This window comes from Dryas octopetala, chromosome 2 (genome assembly GCF_963921425.1).
Source record: "Dryas octopetala chromosome 2, drDryOcto1.1, whole genome shotgun sequence".
Taxonomy (NCBI): Eukaryota; Viridiplantae; Streptophyta; class Magnoliopsida; order Rosales; family Rosaceae; genus Dryas; species Dryas octopetala.
The window spans coordinates 22,347,776-22,372,269 of NC_141367.1; the positions used below are offsets into that span (position 1 = coordinate 22,347,776).

Consider the following 24,494-nt stretch of genomic DNA (forward strand, 5'->3'; position numbering starts at 1 on the left):
TGGTTGCAGGAAAAGGCTATTTGTTGGAAATGCAATGAAATCACATGCATTTCGATCTAGAATTAGTCATATCTAAATTGAGAACAAAGACCTTCAACCATTGCACAAGGTCCATTGGTAGGCAGACCACAACTTAGTAATTACTCATATCTAAACTAACAACAAAGACCTTCATCACTCGGAAGACATAGGATATGCATTTCGTCAACCAACTCAACCCATGAAGCATAGCTGCATAGCTTACCTCATTCAGTTCTCAAAGGTAAATGATGGTATAAAAGTTTAAATCCATTAGTTCGGCAATGGCAAGCATGGCTAAGGACGTTAGATTTAATTGTGAAATAAATACTCAATTGACACTTCATATATTTATTCGCATTAATTTAGTTATATCCTTCCACATATGAGAGACTATCGCTCTAGAAGATGCTTGTCTAGTCAAGGTTGTTTCAGACATATAAGTGCGCCAGAGATAAATGATTCTTAAAAAAATGTTTTAATTGAAAGTTAAGTCATCTGAAAAAAGGAGAAAAAGAAGGAACAACTATAATTTAACAGGTAACTGATTGAACATGTAAGGGGAACTCCGGTGACGAAAGCATCCCAAACAATCAGCGATTATCTCCTCCATTAAGAGCCATGCCGGCCACAGCCCTGCAACACCAGAGAATTTAGATTATGATCGTACCCAACGTTAACAATGCAGATGCAGTTTACATAGCTTGCACGGTTGCAATTCCAAGTAAATGTTCAAAGCCCCTTTCGGGGTTTAGTTGAGTCATGCAATTGTTAAGACACAAAACACTTGCAAAATAAATAATAGTGCACCCCAACAAAATACATCTGAAACCTACTGAGGGAGGAGGGGGTGGCTTAAATTAAGAAAACGCATTGAAAGAACCAATGGCAAAACTAAAACCAAATCAGCAGTTCAGCACACATAGTCATCAAGGTAACTGCCAGAACCTTCCTAGGATTCAGAATTTAATTGAACCACAAATGCCACCCATAAATTGGACGAGGATAAAGTAAAGTGAACCCAAACAATTTGCAGGTGCTTCCTAAATTATATTGTTGCTTCTCACTATTGCCTGCATTACAAATCCTGCTCTCACTTGACACTTGCGTTGCAGATAAGGTGTGCCATAAATAGGACTTATCCTGAATGACAACAAAGTAAAGTGAACCCAAACAGCTTACAGATTCTCCTAAACTTAGCTGTTGCTTCTCAATATGCATTCCCACTCCTTCTCTCATTTGACACTTGTATAGTAGGTAAGGTGTTAAAAAAAGTCCGAACTACTCTCTTGCCCGACTAGCAAATACATAGGCAAAGGCCTCTTATGAGATATTACTCTCTGGCAGTACAAGCTCAATACTATGGTTGGTCATGAAGATCTAGAACATGCAGTGGCTGGGTACTTTAAATGGGATGCCCCTGCATGCTACAACAGTAAATTGGTCTAATATCAAGAAAAAGTCATACTATCATATCAGTTCTAAATCAAGGACTCAAGTTTGCATATAACTAAATTTTATGGAGGAAAACATATAGAACTATTAAAGACATGTTCTACTCGATTTGTCTGCCATGATCAATACAACCATGGTGCAAAAGCTAACACTTCAGATAACCATTCACAAACTACTTGTGAAATGACCTTTCTTGGCCTACACCCCAAAATTATACCGCAGCTGTCATGCATTTAGCACATAAGACCATACTTATCACCTACACCGCCACCATTGCATTGATGTCAAGCTTCTCCAAATTCTGATAAAAAGCTTTCCACACCAACCCTTTGATAATCTACCTTGCACCACCAAGGTTGATGTCTGTACCACTTTAGAGACCCCTTGCTTATCGACTTCAAACTACCAATCCAAACCTCCAAACCACTCTTGTGCCTTACACGAGCCATTGGACATGCCATGCCACATAGTTACAGGGTTTGAAACATGTGATATCCATACCATACTCATGAGCCGGTTTATTTTACATCTCTATAATGGAGTGATATTCCTATGTGCTAATGAAATGTGCAAATTCACACAGATCAATGGAAAATATATGTACTAAATACAAATACCATTCAACTCCCAGATAATTCAGGCTCCACTAAGCAAGTAAAACATTGTTCTAGCCTAGATTGTTCAAAAATGCCAGATCCATCACCAATCACCATGGCTACAGAACAAATCTAGCAAGTGATACAAAATGGAAGACCATGTTTGAGGGGTGGGTGCATGAAGAAAAGGTTGAACTATAAGCAAAATCCACCAACACAAAAAGAATCCTTTTTCCAAAAAAAAAAACCCCTGCTTCTACCTTCTACAATACAGACTTGTTCAAACAACTATGCTTCTATTCTTAAATATGCACCACATAATTGATTGAAGATTTTATATAAGCGATATCAAACTTGGACTCAAACCTAGCTGTGTAATTCCTGCATATGACTATAAAGGAGTAACCAGAGGATGCAGTGCAACCATCTCCAAATAATGACATAAAAGATTCAATAAGCTCTACCTCTACGACATTTCATACAAATTTCTATAAAATAAAGCAACTTCGATCAAACAGCAAGTTGCATGTAAAAGAGTGCTCAAAAATGAAAATTTCCCAGATCACTATATATAAAACATGAACCATTCAATGCATGCATCCAGGAGAATCGGAAAACTCACTTCTTATGCCGGCGGCCGCGCTTAGGACCCCAGCCTTCGAGCTTGGCCACGGGGCAACCGCACCGCGCGCGAAACAGCAACACGGCGCGGCCATTGGGCGGAGCCATCTTCCTCAGCTCGGACCTGAGGCACTCGTAATCCGGATTGGCCTCGCTGCCGCCCTTCCACGGCAGCCGATCGATCTCTTTGGCGCCGGACTTGACGCACTCCTCTGTCTGCAGCTGCAAATCGAACTCCATGGCCTTCTTCAACCCCTTGCACCCGGGCCTCTCGCACCTGCGCGACCGCGCGCCGCAGCAGAACTCGACGAGCGCGAGCGCGAGCGCGAAGAAGGCGACGAAGCCGACGAGGTAAGGGACCGCCGGCGCGTGGTAGAGGTGGGGGGTGGAGTGGTGGAGGAGAAGCGACAGCGAGTTGAAGATGTAGGAGAAGTAGGAGGTGATGAGGAAGGTCCCGGAGAAGAGGACGAGGACGAGGATCAGGAGGTCGAGGGTTGCAGAAGGCGAGTGCTTGCAGAGGAGGGTGCAATTAGGGTTAGGGTTGTTAGGGTTTGGGGATTTGGGTTTGGGGGTTGGGGGGGAGGAAGATGATGATGACGTGGCGGTGGCTGGGGAGCGCATGGTAGTGGTGGTGGTGGTGGCGAATAGGAGATGGCGCATGTTAGAGAAAAACGGGGACGGGGGTTTTTGCTATTTTTTGTTTTAAATTAATTTATTTTGGATTTATTTTTTTGAGATTATTTTTCAAATTAATGGAGGTGTTTGTGTATGTATAGGTTTCGGCCTTTCGGGAAATGATAGAGAAGAGACAGAAGACAATGAGCGGGGGCTGCTGGTGACGGAGGGCTCACTCGCTCACGCGCCTTTTGGAGAGAGTGGCAAGCAAGACTTGCAGCAAATCTTGCTTGCTTGTTTTTGTTTTTTTTTGGCCGGGAAAAACAAAATCTTGCTTGCTTGTTTTTTTTTTTTTTTTGGCCAAAAATCTTGCTTGCTTGTTAACTATGTGAAAAGAAGTATATTCCTTTCTTTTTTACATCATTTTCATTTTTTTATTTATTTTGTTTTCAAAAATATTTTTAAATTTTTAAGTACATTATAAACTAATTTGTTTAGAAGGATATAATTAATTGAAAAAATTGTTCGGGCAGAGGTTGGTGGTTTACTATTGTGAGTTCTGATAATAATTGTGTGTTAAAGCTCCACATATCAAAATCAAATTGTTTATCAACTTTTTAAGAATTGACCAGAACGAAGGAATGACTTTTCGATTAAACGTTTTATTTTCCTACTTTGTGATTTTTCTTATTTGTTATGAAAAATTAATTACTTGGTGACCTGAAAATTAATTTCTTAAAGAGTCTTCTTTCTACTAACCTCAATTAAAAGATAAAATTATTCAAATCCAATGAAATGAGAGAGGTAGAAGCATATGATAGGCTTACCATTATCTCTAAATTAATATCTACTTAATTCAACCCATTAGGTGGGTTTTCCCTAATTCCAAAGACTATTTGATTTAATGCCAACATGGACTGACAGGGTGAGGCCAGAGTAAATTAATCAAATTCAAGTCAGAATCAAATTTTTTGATGAAACCCATGAACAAGTTGCTGATTATCCTGCTATTTATGAATTTTAAAGCAATATATATTATGTATGCTTTGGTAGCCACAAGAAGAGAAAGAAACAAGGACAGAGAGAACAGGCAAGTTCAGTGTGACATGAATCAGACTGTGAAAGCAGATGCATTTGTGTTTTTCCATGTCTTTATGTTTAGGCTTTGCATTGCTCTCAATTGGCACTTGGCAGCAACAAAAGACAGACTCAAATTGGATCCTTTTGTTGCAGAATGTGATTTGTTTGTGTTACTTGATATAGATTGTTAATTATTGTATCATAATTTTAGTTTTGAGATTTAAAAATATTAACTTAATATACATTATTGGTTTATTATATCTACGCATTTAAATTTTTTAATACATCTTTCATATGCATACATCAACAAATTCATGTCGAACCAAATTGGCCCATGGATTTACCACCAAAAAGAAATGTAAGAAAAAGACTTGGATCCAGTCAATCAGAATAATTAATTATATGTTAAGGAAAATAAATAAATTGGAAGGGCCAAGAGGCAAGTATATGTCATTTGGGCATGAATTTGCTTCAACTAGAGCATGGTGCTGCAAGATTCCATTTGAGTTTGTTGGTGGATGCTGATGATGATGGTCTGAGGGAATGTAGAATTTGTGGCCTGTGAGCAGAGAGCAGAGAGCATAGAGTGGAAGTGGGACTTCATTGTTGAGAGTAATGTGGAGCAATGTCCCACATCGGAAAACTAAGGCTTAGCATATGTGCTTATAAGTCTTGAGCCTCTCCACCCATTGCCAATTGGTTTTGGGTTGGATGCTCTAATTCTATCATGGTATCAGAGCTTGGTTATTCGCGTGTAAGGCCCAACGACCACACGTGCTCCCACGTCATCCAATACAATTTGTTCACGTGTAAGGCTCAAAACCAATTGGCAATGGGTGGAGAGGCCCAAGACTTATAAGCACATATGCTAAGCCTTAGTTTTCCGATGTGGGACATTGCTCAACATTACTCTCAACACGCCATCGCACGTGTGGCGAGATTTTTGAGCCTTACACGTGAACAAATTGTATTGGATGACGTGGGAGCACGTGTGGCCGTTGGGCCTTACACGCGAATAACCAAGCTTTGATACCGTGATAGAATTAGAGCATCCAACCCAAAACTAATTGGCAATGGGTGGAGAGGCTCAAGACTTATAAGCACATATACTAAGCTTTAGTTTTTCGATGTGGGACATTGCTCCACATTACTCTCAACATTCATGACATGACACTATGACAGATGGTAAACTGGATCCACATTGAGAGTCTGAAGTGAGGCATCATTTGCATGATCAGCAGCATTCGCATTGAAAATATGATTCTTTTCTAACTGTCATGCACAATTTTTTAGTAATGAAAAAGGCATATGTTGTGAACCTGTGTTTTAAAGCATCCACATTAGCTCTTCAAACGCCTCCTTTGTTTTTGTCTCAATATTATTAATTTAGATTGATTTCTCAAATATATGTTTATCAATAAAACATATCTTACTTAGCTTAATTAAGATAGTAAGAATTTTTTACTATTCTATTTTTATTATTTTTTTATTACATTGGATGGAATCAAAGTCCAAACTTAGTTTAATCCTAACTCTTGCCCTACCCACCCTTCATTACTTAGGCTAACCTCAAGAGCTTACTGTTTTTTTTTTTTTTTCATTATTAAATTTTCAAATATTTTAATACATAATTTTATTATATTTCATATATTTTATATTTATATATATTTAGAATTTTAAATATAATTTAGTACCTAAGTTAGTAATTATATTAGAATTTCAAATCTTATTATATCTTTTTATTTTAGAAGTATTATATCTATATTTCAAGAAATTATCATTTAAATTGAGATTTTGGAGGAAACCGAAAAACCAGGTTCACTTATGGAGAAACCGAAAAGAAAAACTTAAAGAAATATGAAATTTCCTAATGGTTTACTTCATGTCAAATTTGTTATAGACTGCTCATAATTTTTTCCCCACTTCTGGAATATTATCAATGGTGGCAAACTGGCAATCATAACGTCATGTTTATTATTGCAAATAGTAGCTACTGATACAGAGTTATTGCCCTTAGTGTATTTCTTTTATTTTTTTTGTGAGTTTGAGTGACTTTTTTAAAAAATGTGAGTTTATGTCTTATTAGGTTGACTTTTTTATTATTAGAAATATTATGTGAGTTTATTTATTATTAAGAGCCAAAAAATAGACTTTAAAATCATTTTTTATTGAGTTTTTAGTAATTTATTATGAATTAACTTTCAATTAATTGCAAGTCATATGACTCACACATAACAAGAAAAATCAATATATTTGTGCGTTTATGAGAAATTGAATCTGAGATGTACGATTGTACGAGTTCTCATTTTATGGTCATCATTTTTTTTTTATCATTTTACAAGTTTAAAAAACAGAGAGATTTGTAATATATTTTTGTACAAAAGAAACGCAAGCCCAGAAGAAAGAGGATGATAATTGAATTTTGATTATAGATGTGAAGGTAAAATGTTTACCACTAAAGTTTTTTTTGGGTTTACCACTAGAGTTGCGAGGCACTCCAAAAGAAAAGGACAATTGGTTAACACGCTACCATAAAATACTATTAAAATTCTAAAAAGTCCAAATATGGTGCCACGCACCCAAATTTATAATTTCCCATTTTGTTAGGTATTGGAATTTATAACTTGGGCCCTGCATGTATGTCTGTGATCTCAATTATTTGGACTGTTCCCTGTTTTATTATTCGATGCACATGCACCATCGAATATTATGGTGACGATTTTCTTTTCATTGAAAAATTACGGTGACGTTTGAGATGATGCAAATAAACGTTGTGCTTACTCCCAACCACTAGTCTACAAGTCCATCCATTTATTTTTAGCTGTACCGTGCGAGCTCGTTTGAATATTTAATAGTGACAAAGAGTCTGTGTTTTGCGCGCTTTGTGATTCAGAGAGAACGAGAAAAAATGTCAGGCCCTCAGTGCTGCTCAAACCCACCAACCCTAGACCCATCTGGAGGATCCGGCCATGTTGAAAAGCTTGGTGGTCTCGACTCCTATGTCACTGGCTCCCCTCACTCCAAGCTTGCCATTCTTCTCGTCTCTGACATTTTTGGTACTTTCCCACCACTTCAAAAATCTCTGTTCTTTTTTTTGTTTGGTTTAGTATTTTGTATTTTTGATTCATTCTATGATGTGGGTTATTGTGTATTTGAGTGGCCTGTGTGTGTTTTTGGTTTAACGGGCACTGATTATTATTTTTTTGGTTGTATATGCTGATGGGGGATCTGGATATGTTTGGTTGACTGATGAAGGAATCAACTTTTGACATTTTCCTTTTTCCTTTTTCTTTGTGGATGATCTTTTCTGTTTCCGTTGTTGATAATCTAGCCTCGATGATATTCCATTTGGTCATGAAAATGGGTCTTTGTTAATCTTTTGTGACATAAAGCTTTTATATTTGGCCTTTGGGTATTTACTTGTTTTTTCAATATACTATTTACTTGTGTCCCCAGTTCTGTGTCTTTCTTTCTTCGTTTTCTTTTAATCATGATTTCTGTTTTCATTCTTTCCCCGTTTGGGTGCTTGAAATTGGGAATGAAGTAGTGATGTTAGCGTAAAATAATTCATATACGATCCTTCAAACCATCTGTCTCTACTATATAATTGCTTGCTGTGATATTTTATCACCACACCACTTGTTAATAACTTAATATTACATGTTGATCTGCTATGCAGGATATGACGCTCCAAACTTGAGGTATGGCTTAATCCCATATCTGTTTTTTACCGCTCAGTTATTTCTATCGTTTTTTTCTTGAATTTGAACCTTTTTTATGTTGTCCCTTTTCTAATATCAACTCTGCACCATCAGTCACACTTGCTGATTGAATTTGATGACTTAGTGAACACTTTGAAACAGTTTACTTAATGCGTACAATTGTTAAGGGAGAAAAGGTTATAATAGGTCTATAAGTAACTAAATTTTGAAAAATAGCTACAACCATTAGTTTCAGATTGTCTATCAAATATAGCAACTTTCAACTTTATACTATAATGAAGGATTCCAAAATCAGAGATTTTTTTTTTAACATTTGTGTTATTCACCCAAATCACTATATAGTTAGTATGTTTCCAAAATATCATTTTTTATTTATAGGAATGTTTCCTAAATATCAAATACACTTTACTAATGCCACCTGCCTTCTGTTGTAAAGGAAGCTTGCAGACAAAGTTGCAGCTGCTGGGTTCTTTGTTGTGGTCCCTGACTTCTTTCAAGGAAGCCCTTTTGTACCTGGCGAAGATGGGTCCTATGCCGGTCTACCTGCTTGGATAAAAGATCATGGACCGGTTGGTTTTTTTTATTTTGATGCAAATCAATAATTTTTTTTATTTATAAATTAAGTACTTATACATGTATCGCTTTGTGATTCTTGAATTGAAATAAAATTTTCAGATACTTATTCGAAAATTCTCATTTTAGGCTGTTTGAAGTTGAAGATGTGTGTGGATTCAGCTTGGCAGTCCCATTATTGTTGTTGTTTTAAACTTTATACGGTTTTTAACCACTCTGCTTCTTATCAAAAAAATTAAATGCTATGCTAGGCTGTTTCCACCTTTTGTGTGACAATGGTTAAATATGTGGACCTGATATTGTGGTGTTTTAAGAGTTGCTATGCAATTTTTGAGTGTTCAAGTATTGTTAAAATATTTAGCTTCCAAACTCTTGTTTTTGTATTGGTAGGACAAGGCATCCGAAGATGTAAAACCAATACTTGAAGCTTTAAAAAGTAAAGGTGTTTCTGCAATTGGGGCTGCAGGCTTCTGTTGGGGGGGTGAGATCATTTTCTTTTCCCTTAACTTCTATGCTTTATTTTTCTGTATATACGTATATATATGTGATTTATTAGTTGTTTTTTCAGCTTAACAAAAATGTCTCATATTTAAACATTGTTTTGTGGGGGCTAACACTTAGGCTGTGTTTTACTTCACATTCTCAATTCATTAGTTCAACCAATATGGAAAATATTGTTTCAGTTGACGTTGAATTATTTGTCCTGTTCTCAGCCAAGGTTGTGGTTGAACTTGCAAAGCATGACTTTATCCAAGCTGCTGTTCTATGTCATCCTTCATTCGTCACTCTGGATGATATCAAGGGTAAGATTTTTTATTTTTTTTTCTTTTCTTTGTATTGTGCCATGGCAGCAGGGGGCAGCCATGGCCACCACTTGTGGGGGTGTATAAGTAATTCTGTTTGAGAGTTTTCTGGTAATAAAAATTTTCTTCACACTAAGAAAGGTGATAGAAGCCCTCTAATTATGTTGGTTTTCGAAGATGGTGTATAAGTAATTCTGTTTGAGAGTTTTCTGGTAATAAATTTTTTCTTCACACTAAGAAAGGTGTAAAATAGAAGCACTCTAATTATGTTGGTTTTCGAAGATGGTGTATAAGTAATTCTGTTTGAGAGTTTTCTGGTAATAAAATTTTTCTTCACATTAAGAAAGGTGTAAAATAGAAGCACTCTAATACTGTTGGTTAAAGAAGATATTAGAGGAAGATCAAAAATGTGATATTCAGTCTCAGTTTATTGATACATTCCTGGAACTACTTTCAGCGGTTAAGGTTCCCATTTCTATACTCGGAGCTGAGATTGATCAGATGTCTCCACCCGAAGTTGTGAAACAATTTGAAGAGGCTTTAACTGCAAAGTCTGAGGTAGGAATATCCTTCATCAAAACAGTCTTCAATAATTTTAATGCCCTTGTTGATTTTAATCATGGATTTTGTCTTTCTTATTATGACATGCAATTAAGTCATGGTTTATATGTAGAACTTGCCCTTACCAACCTTTACAAAACCAACTTGTAAGGGAATAGTTCCCAAGAGCTTATATACTATGCTAAGATATTCTATGTTTTCAATGTGGGACATTTGTGATATGACAAATTACCTCAACTGTTTGGGGTCAGATGAAAATATTTGGCTCCTTTAAATAAGGGTTCAATAGAGTTATACACAAGACCTTGATGGGGAAAGAGGAACCACTGTGGTAGCTGGTAGTGATTAAAATTTTAAAGTTGTTGAAATGACTGTTGGTTTCATGGAATCACAGATTAAAAGCCATGTGAAGATATTCCCAAAAGTGGTTCATGGGTGGACCGTGAGGTACAATGTTGAAGACGAAGAAGCTGTGAAGGTTGCTGAGGAGGCTCATCAAAACTTGTTGGAGTGGTTCTTGAGCCATTGCAAGTGAATGGTATCATCACTTTAGTGTTCTATCGTCACTTGAGATGAGAACTGTGTGGACCTTATCTTATCAACTGCTTTTTATTCATAATGGTTAAATAATGCCTGCACTACTATCTATGTACCAATATATAGATGTAAATTTTTGTTGTTTGGAGAGTAAAGGGTTGAAATGCATTGTTTGAAGTGAACACCGAATGGTGTCATCAATAATGTATTCTACTGTCATTTAAGATGAGAGCAGTGTGCATGGCCACAAAAAGATGAGGGCAGTGTGGAGCTTAGAGCATCTGCAGTGGTTGTTTTGGTATTTATTGAACTGAACTGCTTTGTAGTGGTGTAGTTCAATAGCTTCAGATCAATAACTATATTTTTTAAAATATTTTTTTACATACTCAAATAGTCAAATGACATAAAATGGATAAATTTAGTTACGATAAAAATTATACCATTAAAATAGTCTCAAAGAGATCTTTAAAAAAGATATCAATTTTGGATATATTTTTAAAAATTTAATTTCATGCCCAACTTTTATATTTAGATATTCTCAAAAAAATTGTATATTTAAATAATTTTCAATGTTATAAGTTTTTAACAAACAAGAAAATATCTAGGCAAAGGGAGGTAACAAAAATTGTAGTACATTTATTAAATGGATAGAAGAAATGATACATTTATTTAAAAAAATAAAAAATAAAAAAGAAGAGAGGCATTAGAGTAAAAGTTCAAAAATTTAAGACGAGAGACAAGGAGATATAATGTAATTCATGTGTTGACATGAGAGAGGTTGTAGAGATATATACTTTTTAACATGATGGGCGAGCTTATTAAAATGAATTTTACTTCAGAGTTTATATTTGTGATCTATAAAATGAAATATTGATCTTCAATTTGAAATGAACTCTACCACTGCATTTGCAAATTTTTTTTTTTTTGCACACCCCTCCTAAACAAAAAAAAAAAAACAAAAAACAAAATGAAAAGACACACACACCCCCTCTCTCTCTCTCTCCTTCCCTCTTTCCTCTCTCCCTTTTTGCCTTTCTCTGCAAACACACCCCTTCCTCCTTCTTCCCCTTCCCTTGCTCTCTCCTAGATCCACCAACCTAGCCAAGTCCAACCCATCCCTCCTCTTTCCTCCCCCTGCAACCCACCGCCAGCCTCCAGATCGAAAATTTCTGTCAACCTTGGCGGCCTCCCTTTCCATCCGGCTAGAGGGCTGGGTGAGTGAGAGAGAGAGTGAGAGGGAAGAGAAAAAGAGAAAGGGAAAGAGAAACAGAGAGAAAAGGAAGAGAAAAAGAAAGATAGATGGAGAGGGAGGAGGAGGTTCGCCGACGAATCCGGCAACATAGGCGACTGTGTACAGGGTGGGTCGGGTACTTCCAAATTTTAGAAAAGGATAGAGGATGTATTGACAGAAAAATAGAGAAAATGGTATGCAAAAAAAAAAAAAAATTGGTGTGCAAATAACAGTACTCCTATTTTTGTATAAGGTTTTTGGTGTTTGGCGTTTGGTTGATGGTTTAATTCTGTGATCCTAATTTTAGATTCCATTTTATGCTCTCTTAAGTTTAAGTTCTGTTAATTGTTGGTGCATAATACAGAATAAAGAATATGTCATTTCAACGGGTTTGGTGTTATGCTTATTGTCTTAAGCAAACCAATCATCCAAACGAGTCCACATCAATTAATTATGAATTGGTTTTTATAATCATTTTGGATCATATTGATTATTAATAATGACACGCCAATAAGTTTGGACTTTGGACTTTGGAGCGCCTTGGTATTGGCCATGCCGTTTGTTGAAGGCTTGCAGCTCCATGGTCAAAATGGCCACCCAATGAGTTTTTATTTTTATTTTTTTGAAGTTCGAAAACCATAAAACAATTCAAATGTATACTAAGTAATACATGATGAGTGAGATGTTACTAATATACCATGGTTAATGGTTGTCTCTTAATGAGAGAAACTTATCTATCACTAGATAGAGAGAGATGACATCTCTATATTTTTCTTATTGGCTCTTTCTCTTTTCTCTCCTCTCTTTCTTCTCTTTCTCTCCTCTCATTCTTCTCTCTTTCTCTCTTTACTATGACACCAGCCTATTCCTACAGGGACATGCAAGTTATTTTCCTATGTAATATCAAATCTCTTGAAACCGATGAAAGTTTTTCCATTATTTCATAAATAGACTCTTCTATGGGCATGTCCCAATGGAACATCTCTCACATGAGGTAGAATCCACATGATTGTGGGATCCACCTCATGTGAGAGATGTCCCATTGAGGCATGCCCCATGGAAGATTTAGTTTTATTTCATGTGATATATGTGCTTAAAAAAATACAGTTAAGAGTCATTAATTTTATTAAATTTATTCACCATATGATGTGTTACTTCAATTCATGTTAATGTTTTATTAATAATGTTGAGATCACCAAATCAAAAAAAAAAAAAAATGTTGAGATCACCAAGTTAATTTACTCACAAAATGATGTGTTATGCATGCCTATATCTTACTTGCAAAAATAAAAGAGGTTTAGATAGATTTGAGTCCAATCGGGAAGGTAAATCTTTATTCCATTGACAGGTAGAAGGTTCCTAGACTCCTACCTTCCCTTCCAAACTTACCAGGGCCACCGCTTAAAAGTTTCTACGTAAATTATTGTATTGATTTAGAATTTGATATATATATTTGTATGATTGTATCCACGTAACACTAAAGATACTTTTGTTGGTCAGAACAAGAAAAAAAAAACAAAAAAGATACTTTTGTTGGCCCTGGGACTCTGGGAGTGCATATCACTTGCAATATGCCAATATGCACCTGCCAGTAATTTAGAAACCAGATGCTAACTACTCCACTAATTAAATAGTGGAGTAGTTAAATATCTAGTCTCCTAGCTTGATTAAATAGTGGCAAAGAGTGTGTGAGTGTATGTGCACTTTGTGATTCAGAGATAAAGAAAAGAGAGAAATAGAGAATGTCAGGCCCTCAGTGCTGCTCAAACCCACCAATCCTCAACCCATCCAGTGGATCCGGCCATGTTGAGAAGTTTGGGGGTCTCGAGTCCTATGTCACTGGCTCCCCTCACTCTAAGCTTGCCATTCTTTTCCTCTCTGACATTTTTGGTACTTTCCCACCACTTCAAAAATCTCTTCTTCTTTTTTTCCCTTTAGTTCAGTATTTTCTAAATTTGTTCCTTCATTCTGTGATATGGGTTATTTCCCTTGTGTATTTGAGTGGTCTGTTTGCGTTTTTGGTTTAGTGAGGACTGATTGTTAGGTTGTGTATGTTAATGGGTGCTCAAAGTTTGTTTGGTTGACTGATGAATAAAGGAATCAGGTTTGACTTGACATGTTTCTTTGCCATGCAGGATTTCAAGCTCCAAACTTGAGGTATGACTAGCTTATTCCCATATGATCTGTTTCTCTACAGCTAATTTATTTGTTTTTCATAGTCTGCTAGATGAGTTCTCTGGACCACTTTTCTTAAGTTTGAACCTAAATTTTTATGTTGTCCCTTTTCTCATATCAACTCTGGGCCATCAGTTAGGCTGATTAAATTTGATGACTTGGTGGACACTGAAACAATTTACATGAAGAGTACAATTGGTTATATAGGTTTTATATATATATGTAACCAAATTTTTGAAAGGGATATAGCAACTTTCATATCTCCCCTTGCTGATGCGTAGAAGATACCCACCTGGATTTAGAGTGTTGACTCTACAATATAATGAAGGATAGTTCATCCTTCCAGTTTCCAACATCAGAATTTTCTTTGAAGAGCAGTTGTGTTATTGATCACCTAAATCACTATGTGTATAGTTTGCATGTTTCCATAATACCATATACCATGCCTTCTGTTGTGAAGGAAGTTTGCAGACAAAGTTGCAGCTGCTGGATTCTTTGTTGTGGTTCCTGACTTCTTTTATGGAGATCCTTTTGTACTTGGAGATGATGGGTCTTTTGACTCTCTACCTGTTTGGTTAAAAGATCATAGTCCGGTTGGTTCCTTAATTCAATTTATTTTGATGCTTATATCTATAAATTTCTTTGTAATTGAAGTACTTTACAAGTTTCTCTACATGATACTTGTACAAGTATCACATTGAGATACTTGGATTTACAGTTTCATCTGGCACTACACTTTCAGATACTTATTGGGAATTTTTCATTTTGGGCTGTCTGATGTTGCGCTGTTATAAAAATTGCTACAGAATTGTTGAGTGTTCAGATATTGTTAAAACTTTTACTTCTTTAAAGAATCATTTTTTGTATTGATAGGAGAAGGGATTCGAAGATGCAAAACTAGTAATTGAAGCTTTAAAAAGTAAAGGCGTTTCTGTAGTTGGGGCTGCAGGCTTCTGTTGGGGCGGTGAGTTCATTTTCATTTTCTGTAAACTTCTTTGTTACTTTTAGGTAATACGTTTATTTTTTTCGGTTCTGTTTAATAAAATGTCTCATATTTAGACAGTTTTTAACTTCACTTCCTCAATCCAGTAGTTCAACCTATGGTAAGTATTGTTTCTGCTGACATATTGAATCACTTGTCCTGTTCTCAGCAAAGGTTGTGGTTGAACTTGGAAAGCATGGCCACAACTTTATCAAAGCTGGTGTTTTGTTGCATCCTGCATTTACCACCGTGGATGATATCAAGGGTAAGACTTCTATATTTAGAGGGTGTAAAGCAGAAGCACCCCTTTATATTTTTCAGTATGGAAATATCAGAGGAACAGAAAAAAAGTTGGTATATATTATGATTCTTGCCACACAAAGATTGAGTCCTAGTTGATCAATGGATGATGGAACTACTTTCAGAGGTTAAGGTTCCCATTGCTATACTTGGAGCTGAGATTGATCACATTACTCCACCTGAAGTCTTGAAACAATTTGAAGAGGTTTTGATTGCAAAAACTGAGGTATGAATGAATATCCTTCATCAAAACAGTCTTCAATACTTAATTTAGTGCCTCTGTTGACTTTCATCATGGACATTCCTTAGTCCTGTGATTTCAAAATTAGCATTTTAAAATTTTTCTAAAAATGATAGGAACACAATAAATTAGTTAGCAAACTCCATTTAAATAATGGTTCAATATAGTTGAACTGAAGACCTCCTCCTTCATACTAAGACTAAGGAAAACTTCTCTATCACGGTGTATACACCCTGCGCGTCTATTTCTCTCATCACGTGACCTAGCACATGATAAGAGAGATAGACACAAAAGGGGTGTATACAAGCATAATGTGGAAACTCATTGATAAGAAAGAGAGGTACCACTGCTGTAGCTGGTAGTGATTTAAAATGTTGATTTATATGAACCAGTGTTGTTTTATGGAATCACAGATCAAAAGCTATGTGAAAATATTTCCAAAAGTGGAACATGGATGGACCACGAGGTACAATGTTGAAGACGAAGCATCTGTTAAGTCTGCTGAGGAGGCTCATCAAGACTTGTTGGAGTGGTTCTTGGACCATCTCAAGTGAATGGCACTGTTCATTGTCACTTAAGATGAGAACAGTGTGGAGTTTATCTTTTCATCTGCTTTGTATCTGTAATGGTTAAATAATGCCTGCACTTTTTATGTGCCAATATACGTATGTAAATGTTAGCTGCTTGGGGTACAGGTTTTCAATGCATCATTGCATTGCTTAAAGTATTGGTTTTTAACCTAATGGACACAAGAAAAATGCAGCAGGGTTTTGTGGAATGTTTATCTGATGAATAAAATACTATGGCATTTTCACAAACTAGGGTATTTGGATCGCATATTTAGTGTGTTTTGACCAGATATTAGATATGTTATATTGTCCAACTATCAAATTGAATCACATATTTAGACAAGATTCTACCTTATTTATGATCCTAATCGATAATTAAGTTTTATAATCGATAATTTGACAACTTAATATGTTAGACTATCATAAAAAAAAAAGATTTCCCAAATACTTTTTGTTTGTTAACAGTTGGAAACAACTTGGTAATGAATATTGGGTTCTTTCTTCTAAGGACACTCAAAGTGTCCAAAACACTCTTTGGGTGTTTTTTGTGTTTTAAGGGTAACATTTTGGGCTTTGTGTGGGGATTTGGTAGTGCATCTCATGGTACGTGCATGGGCTGGGCTTCTCTCAATGAATGTGGATAATGGGCTTTGGGTGTGTAGGTTTTTCAAGTTAAATGGACAGTTGGACACAAAAGTTTCTGTGCTTATCATGTTTGTGACGTGGAGGAAATCTGACGCTCCTACGAAGCATTTGGGGAACACGCTTGGTCAGCAAATGGTGCAACGCAGCACTCAGATGTGGGCCCCTTTTGACAGTGTCACACTGTCACTATGTTTACACTTTACATCATGGAAAAAGCGCATGGAATCATCACCTATCCGATTTTATTACTATTTCTCCTCTTTCTAATCATTTCCACTTCCCCACATATTCTTCGTGGACGATAAGAATACTTGGGTGAATTGTATTATAATATATAACATTTGGGGCGGGCTCTAATAATTAATAAATAACATGAATGCGGGTGTCGGCATGGTGCATATATGATATCGACACATTATTAATTGACTGCAGCACATCTAGATTTCGACTATAACACATCTCGATTTTGTGTGTCGACACCATGTTCACACTATGTTGACACCATGTTCGCACTATGTTGACATCTACATTCATGCTTATTTACTGTTCATCTGCATTAGAGTATGCTAGGTAGCACCACTTATCTCATCTCATCTCCATATAAAATGTAAAATATTTAACACATTCTCAATAATGTGCATATTATTTTGGAGAGGAATCCTCGAATAAATAAAACTTTGTATAAATAAAATGAGATCATGAATTTCTTTATCTATTGTCAATTAATTTTAAATTAAATATTTTAATTTTTTAATATACCAAACATAAAAAATGAAATCTCATACTCGTTCTCAAATTCTCATTCATGCAAAACAAACTCTACCTTAAAGACTAGGGCTTTTGGACAATGACAACGAGTGATTTCATGGAAGACTCAGGCCAATGACAACTCCTCAACTATGCTCTTGGAATTGGAGAAAACTAAATGCACTTTAGACACATTGTCGAGCACTATTGTTTTATGAAAAATGTTTGGGTCTTTACATTTAACAAGTCATTGCTCCTTACAAAGTTACAAGTTAATACAATTTGAAATGTATCCAATTGTTTTTTATTTTCTTGTAATTAGTTACCAATTCATTATTATAAGTTCATACGTTTCAAATTGTAATTTAACTTGTAAAAAGGAATTAAATGTAAAACAATATTATAAGTTAATATTGTTGTTTTATCAGTCTATGATGGTGGGGATAATTGGCAATCTTTGGATGGGAAAGTCTTTGGCCAAGATGCATTGCTTAGCCTTGTTGTTAAAGGTTAAAGGTTTTCAATGAGAGTGGCCCCCCTCTCACTTGGATGCTCTAATCGAGATCACAATCCACAGCTTGGAACAATTTGTACCCAAAATGCTTCAAAAAAGGACAGAGTTATATGACTTCCTGCAAGCAATGGTACCTGTTCAGCTCGCTCTACCTGGCAAGCTATTAGTTCCTCTAAACTTTGTAAACAACATAAATCATAAGATAAAAATAATTTGGGTATTTGTGTGCCTTATTTATGGCTTCCAATTCAGTATGAGATTCTCATTTGGAGATCCCATGTGATGCACATGCACCTGGGTATTCAATGAATGGTGAATGTTTATATTCAGTGAATGAGTTTAAATTATTTTATTACTGCCCATTTCCAGTTACCAATGGATAATATTCATTCTTCCATCAAAGTTCAGACTGATTTATTTCCTTATTTACTTTAGTTTTTGGCTAAAATTCTAGATGGTTGGTTATTTTTATCTGAGTAGACGGTTGGTTTGAGAAATATATTTTTTATTTATTTAGTAAAACTTTCATGACACATTGGGTTAGTTACACCACTTGATGATGTATCAGTTACACAGAATAATTTTTTGTTATTAACATAATTCCCAAAACGTATTCAAGCATTGTAAGTAAGGGTAAATATTTATTACCATTGACTAAAAGTATTAGTTGAAATTGGCTTTTGGACTCCTAAACCTTACTTAAGACCCGTAAATCTACCCAACACATTACTAATATGGGATTGAGACTTAGGAATATCACTATATCGCCTTCTTTAGAGGTTGGCACATAACTTCACTTGGAGATAAATTATACATATTGCACTTATACTAATGGATAGACTTTTTTAATGTAGCGCATAACTATTTATCTGTCTATGAATTCACGTTGCACTGTAGTGTATAGGATGACATCGTTTCTTTCATGGTTAAAGAGTTGTAGTTCATCAATGGCAACAAAAAAAAAAAAAAAAGAGTTGTTGTTCATCAATGGCAAAGAAAAAAAAAATTGTTGTTCATAAGTACCTAGAACTGTCCACCACATTATCGATACAGAATTTAGGAATATCACATTATCTATGACTTAGGAACTCTATCTATGGCTTACATTGTCGATGTCGGTCTATAGGACCCCCTCAATTTATTAACTTTAATATTACCAAGTAATTGTCATATACGATTCCATCTATCTATGGATGAACCTCTAAACCATTATTGGTAGCAATTAGCTTCATCTTTTCTTTTTTTTTCTCTCTTTCTTTTTCTTTCTTAATGAAAATTGGTAATATTATATTAATTTACTTCAAAGAAATAACCAGGTCGGTGGCATGAATGACACCAACCCCTTTTATAAGGGTTAAATAATTTCTCACATCTTAATTGACAAAAAATCAAGTTTTCTAGATATGGACCTTCTTCATCATTCATCACATAAAAAATGTCAAATACAACTAAGATCTAGTTGGATGAAATGGTTTATAATAAAGAATTTATATTTAAGTTTCTAGTGTAGTTTATTTAATTATACAGTTATACTTTTAAAATATTAGTTTCTTAGGTTAATAAAATCTACATATAACTTTGATTAAGATACTAAAGAGTGTTAGATAATTTTCAAATATTTGTAATTTGAATTGAATCAATGTGTCATTTGGGAAAGGTTACTAAACTTTCTGTAGAGGTGTTTTATATTCATAGAGTCATAACCTTTCATGAAAAGGTATGATTCAAATGGTATCATACCTCTTGAATAAATATTTCAAATGAATGGTTGCTATACCATTTCATGAAAGGGCACATTGGATTCATTATAAAAAGAGAAGTTCTCTACAGAATTTTTTACAGAAAAAACAACTATTATCTCATTCTCCATCTTTTCACCAAATCAAATACAAAGAACTAATTTCTGCAGTTTTAGTTCTTTGTGAAACTTGAGTATTCTTGTTATATCCATTTGTGTGTTTGGTTTGTTTTTGGTTGTGTAGGACATTAACAAACAATAGTGTTACTAGGCTTCATTGTATCCACAAGGCATATTTGCAAATCCCTCTACACACAAGAAGTGGGGGCAAATATTGTCTGAAAGAAAGCGTTGTTCAACGTGCCTTGAAGCAAGTTTCTATCATCATTTCAGCAGCCACAACTCACAAGAACTCCAACAATTTTTCCAACAAAGAGAAAAGTGTTATTTTAAAATAAATTCCTCATTTTCTATATAATCATATTTATAAAGATGATATGTTTATTCCATATCAACTCATTTCTAACTTCTTTACGTCACTGATACTCCCATCCCACATACCTCACATTCTCACTTCATATGCTCAATCTCATCATAAAAATAATTTTTTTAATGAAATCTTAAAGGGTAATTAGTTTGGCTAGGAATTCATGTTTCTTCAAATGTGGTCTTGAATTAAAGCCATAGATGCAAATGCCCTATTTACTTTGAAAAAGCAAAACATGAAAATTAAAATAAAATAGCAAAGTGATGGCAAAAAGGTCATTTCCACAAAAATATAATTATTGCTAGTATTAGAATATAATTTTTGGCATAAATTCAATTTTGACATATAACTATATAAGCTATTTCAACGAGATCCATAAACTTTAAAATATTTCAAATATACACCCGATCTATTATCTAAATTGAAAGAAATAAGGACAGAGAGAACATGCAAGTTCAGTGTGACATGAATCAGACTGTGAAAGCAGATGCATTTGTGTTTTTCCATGTCTTTATGTTTAGGCTTTGCATTGCTCTCAATTGGCACTTGGCAGCTACAAAAGACAGACTCAAATTGGATCCTTTTGTTGCAGAATGTGATTTGTTTGTGTTACATGATATAGATTGTTAATTATTGTATCATAATTTTAGTTCCGAGATTCAAAAATATTAACTTAATATATATTATTGGTTTATTATAACTACGCATTTAAATTTTTTAATACATCTTTCATATGCATACATCAGACAAATTCATGTCCAACCAAATTGGCCCATGGATTTACCACCAAAAAGAAATGTAAGAAAAAGACTGGGATCCAGTCAATCAGAATAATTAATTATATGTTAAGCAAAATAAAGAAATTGGAAGGGCCAAGAGGCAAGTATATGTCATTTGGGCATGAATTTGCTTCAACTAGAGCATGGCGGTGCAAGACTCCATTTGAGTTTGTTGGTGGATGCTGATGATGATGGTCTGAGGGAATGTAGAACTTGTGGCCTGTGAGCAGAGAGCAGAGAGCAGAGAGTGGAAGTGAGACTTCATGACATGACACTATGACAGATGGTAAACTGGATCCACATTGAGAGTCTGAAGTGAAGCAATCATTTGCATGATCAGCAGCATTCGCATTGAAAATTTGATTATTTTCTAACTGTCATGCACAATTTTTTAGTAATGTCAAAGGCATATGTTGTGAACCTGTGTTTTTAAAGCATCCACATTAGCTCTTCAAACGCCTCCTTTGTTTTTGTCTCAATATTATTAATTTAGATTGATTTCTCAAATATATGTTTATCAATAAAACATATCTTACTTAGCTTAATTAAGATAGTAAGAATTTTTTACTATTCTATTTTTATTATTTTTTTATTACATTGGATGGAATCAAAGTCCAAACTTAGTTTAATCCTAACTCTTGCCCTACCCACCCTTCATTACTTAGGCTAACCTCAAGAGCTTACTGTTTTTTTATTTTTATATTTCATTATTAAATTTTAAAATATTTTAATACATAATTTTATTATATTTCATATATTTTATATTTATATATATTTAGAATTTTAAATATAATTTAGTACCTAAGTTAGTAATTATATTAGAATTTCAAATCTTATTATATCTTTTTATTTTAGAAGTACTATATCTATATTTCAAGAAATTATCATTTAAATTGAGATTTTGGATAAAACTGAAAAACCAGGTTCACTTCTGGAGAAACCGAAAAGAAAAACTTAAATAAATATGAAATTTCCTAATGGTTTACTTCATGTCAAATTTGTTATAGACTGCTCATAATTTTTTCCCCACTTCTGGAATATTATCAATGGTGGCAATCATAACGTCATGTTTATTATTGCAAATAGTAGCTACTGATACATGTTAGCTGTACGCTTGCCTAGTCAGCAGCCACTCTAGTCAGCTTCCAAGCTTGCTCAGTCAGCAGTCCACTGTCAGCTTCTAGAAGTTAGTCTGTTACATTAGCTGGCAAGTTAGTTACGCTGATGGAAATGAATCTGTTAGAAGTCAGTTTTCAGCTTTATAAGCTCATATACTGTATCACTTTGTGTGTGAGAGAATAATGAGAATTCTCCAGCTTAGTTTTCATTTTCTTGCATATTTTCTCAGCTATCAATCACAAATTTTACTTGCTCAATCATGGTATCAGAGCCACTGATCCGTGTTCGTTGCTGCGATTGCTCTGTTTTTCCTCTCTAATTTTTCTTCGGCGTGATTGTTCTTGATCTTGGTCTTGATCTGGTGCGCTCTCGATCTCTGATCTGTAAGCTTTCTCTGATTTGATCTTGGTCTTGTCCTTGTTGGTTTTTTTGGTTTCTTTGTGAAGTTTAGACAACGGTGAATTCTTGAAAGATTTTAGTCTTGTTGATTTGCTGAAGTATTGGAAAGAATGCAATTTTTTGGAAATCTTGAAGTGTTAAAGAATGAAAGGTTGGAAATCTTGAAGTGTTGGACAGATTGAAGTGTTGTGCTAAAGCTTGAAGTTGAAATTTTGTGTTGAATTGATCATTGCTTGTGAATTTTCTCTCTGAATTGAGTTAATTGTTGCTATTTGTTGAAGATTGTGAAGTTGGATTCGATTGCCACTCGATTGCTATTCGATTGCTACTCGATTGCTATTCGATTGCTACTCGATTGCTACTCAATTGCTATTTGTGCTTGATATTCAGTTGCTTGTTGTGATCACCATGACTCCCATATCTCTTCTTCCTCAAATTTGCACTTTAGTTCCTGTACGCTTGGATGACTCAAACTACATGGTTTGGAAGTATCAAATAGAGACTATGCTTCAAGGTCATGGTCTTATGGGTTACATTAATGGTCGAATTCCATGTCCTCCCAAATATGCTTTTGCTGATGAAAATGGTGCTAATGCTGCTCTCACTCAAGCTTTCTTGGACTGGGAGCAAAACGATAAGGCCCTGATCACTCTTCTTCTTGCTACTCTATCAAGTGAAGCTTTGCCTTGTGTTATTGGTTGTGAAACCTCTCAAGAAGTTTGGGAGAATCTGCGAGATAATTTTGCTAGTCTTACTCGCACTCATGTGCATCAATTGAAGACTAATCTTCACAATATTAAGAAGGGTAATGATTCTTGTGCTCAGTACCTGAATAAGATCAAGTTGGCACGAGATGCTATTGCTTCTGTTGGGATTTTCTATTCTGATGAGGATATTATAATCACTGCTCTTAAGGGTCTTCCCTCTGAATTCACAATGATGAAATCTATTCACAGGCATCAGAACATTAATTGTACTATGAAGGAGTTTCGCATCAACCTTCTTGCTGAAGAAGCTTCCATTTCTGAGAACTCACAAGATGTAGGTTTTACTCCTTTGTCTGCAATGTTAGCCAAGAAAGAGTCTTCTCAACCATCTTCTGGTCAGCCTGATGTTCCTTCTTCTCAGCATCAATCCTCTGCTGTTCCTCCTTATCAACCTCCTTTTATGAGGGGTGGAGGAAGGGGTTCATGGCAGAATAATACCTATCAGGGTCGAGGGACTTCTTTTGGAAATAACTATGGCAGAGGTTTTGGTAACAATGGCAATGGCAACTATAGCAACTATGGCAGAGGTTATGGTCCTAATAATAGATATAATCCTAGTTTCAATGGTAACTTTGGCCATAGACAACATGGTAACTTTGGAGGCAATGGTGGTTATGGTGGGAATGCTGCTTCTGGTGGTACAAATGGTCAAGGAAATTTTGGATATAGACAAAATAGTAACTTTGGTGGCTATGGTGGGAATGCTGCTTCTGGTTCAGCTTCTCAATGTCAAATTTGTGCAAAGCATGGTCATTCTGCTGCAGATTGCTTTCAACGACTCAATATTAGTCCTTTATCCAAGCATATTGAGCAATGTCAAATCTGTTTCAAGAAGGGGCACACTGCTCTTGATTGTTTTCACAGAACCAACTTTGCTTACCAAGGCAAAGGTCCTACTTCCACTCTCACTGCTATGAATGCTTCTCTTCAGCCTGATGCAACAATTCAAGATTTTTGGTTAACTGATACAGGAGCAACACATCACATGACAGCTGATCTTTCTTCTATTTCAGCTCCTCAACCATATTCCACCTCAGATACCATTACTGTTGGCAATGGCGAAGGCTTACACATATCTCATTCTGGTTCCTCTTTTATTCCTACTTCCTCAAAACCTTTGCATTTATCCCAAGTTTTTCATGTTCCAAAGATTTCTGCTAACTTGCTATCTGTCCATAAGCTTTGTCTTGATAATAACTGTTCTTTTCTTTGTGATGCTC

General features: G+C 35.3%; 3 protein-coding genes across 3 annotated transcripts; 2 read left to right on the forward strand and 1 right to left on the reverse strand.

The window, feature by feature from the left end:
* Positions 1 to 477: 477 nt before the first annotated feature.
* On the reverse strand, positions 478 to 3,497 carry LOC147294181 (uncharacterized protein At5g19025-like). The gene is made up of 2 exons (XM_086233123.1): positions 2,692 to 3,497; positions 478 to 654 (listed from the first exon to the last, which is right to left on the reverse strand). Exons 1-2 carry the CDS (start codon positions 3,348 to 3,350, stop codon positions 612 to 614), a joined length of 702 nt encoding a protein of 233 aa, XP_086089249.1. The 5' UTR covers positions 3,351 to 3,497; the 3' UTR covers positions 478 to 611.
* A 3,708-nt stretch (positions 3,498 to 7,205) lies between these two features.
* On the forward strand, positions 7,206 to 10,807 carry LOC147294182 (endo-1,3;1,4-beta-D-glucanase-like). The gene is made up of 7 exons (XM_086234047.1): positions 7,206 to 7,441; positions 8,065 to 8,086; positions 8,544 to 8,676; positions 9,071 to 9,161; positions 9,394 to 9,483; positions 9,941 to 10,041; positions 10,439 to 10,807. Exons 1-7 carry the CDS (start codon positions 7,294 to 7,296, stop codon positions 10,577 to 10,579), a joined length of 726 nt encoding a protein of 241 aa, XP_086090173.1. The 5' UTR covers positions 7,206 to 7,293; the 3' UTR covers positions 10,580 to 10,807.
* Positions 10,808 to 13,271: 2,464 nt separating this feature from the next.
* Positions 13,272 to 16,294, forward strand: LOC147294183 (endo-1,3;1,4-beta-D-glucanase-like). Its single transcript, XM_086234046.1, has 7 exons — positions 13,272 to 13,702; positions 13,948 to 13,969; positions 14,448 to 14,580; positions 14,861 to 14,951; positions 15,139 to 15,234; positions 15,395 to 15,495; positions 15,924 to 16,294. The coding sequence occupies exons 1-7, from the start codon at positions 13,555 to 13,557 to the stop codon at positions 16,062 to 16,064; spliced, it is 732 nt and encodes a 243-aa protein (XP_086090172.1). The 5' UTR covers positions 13,272 to 13,554; the 3' UTR covers positions 16,065 to 16,294.
* Positions 16,295 to 24,494: the final 8,200 nt, after the last annotated feature.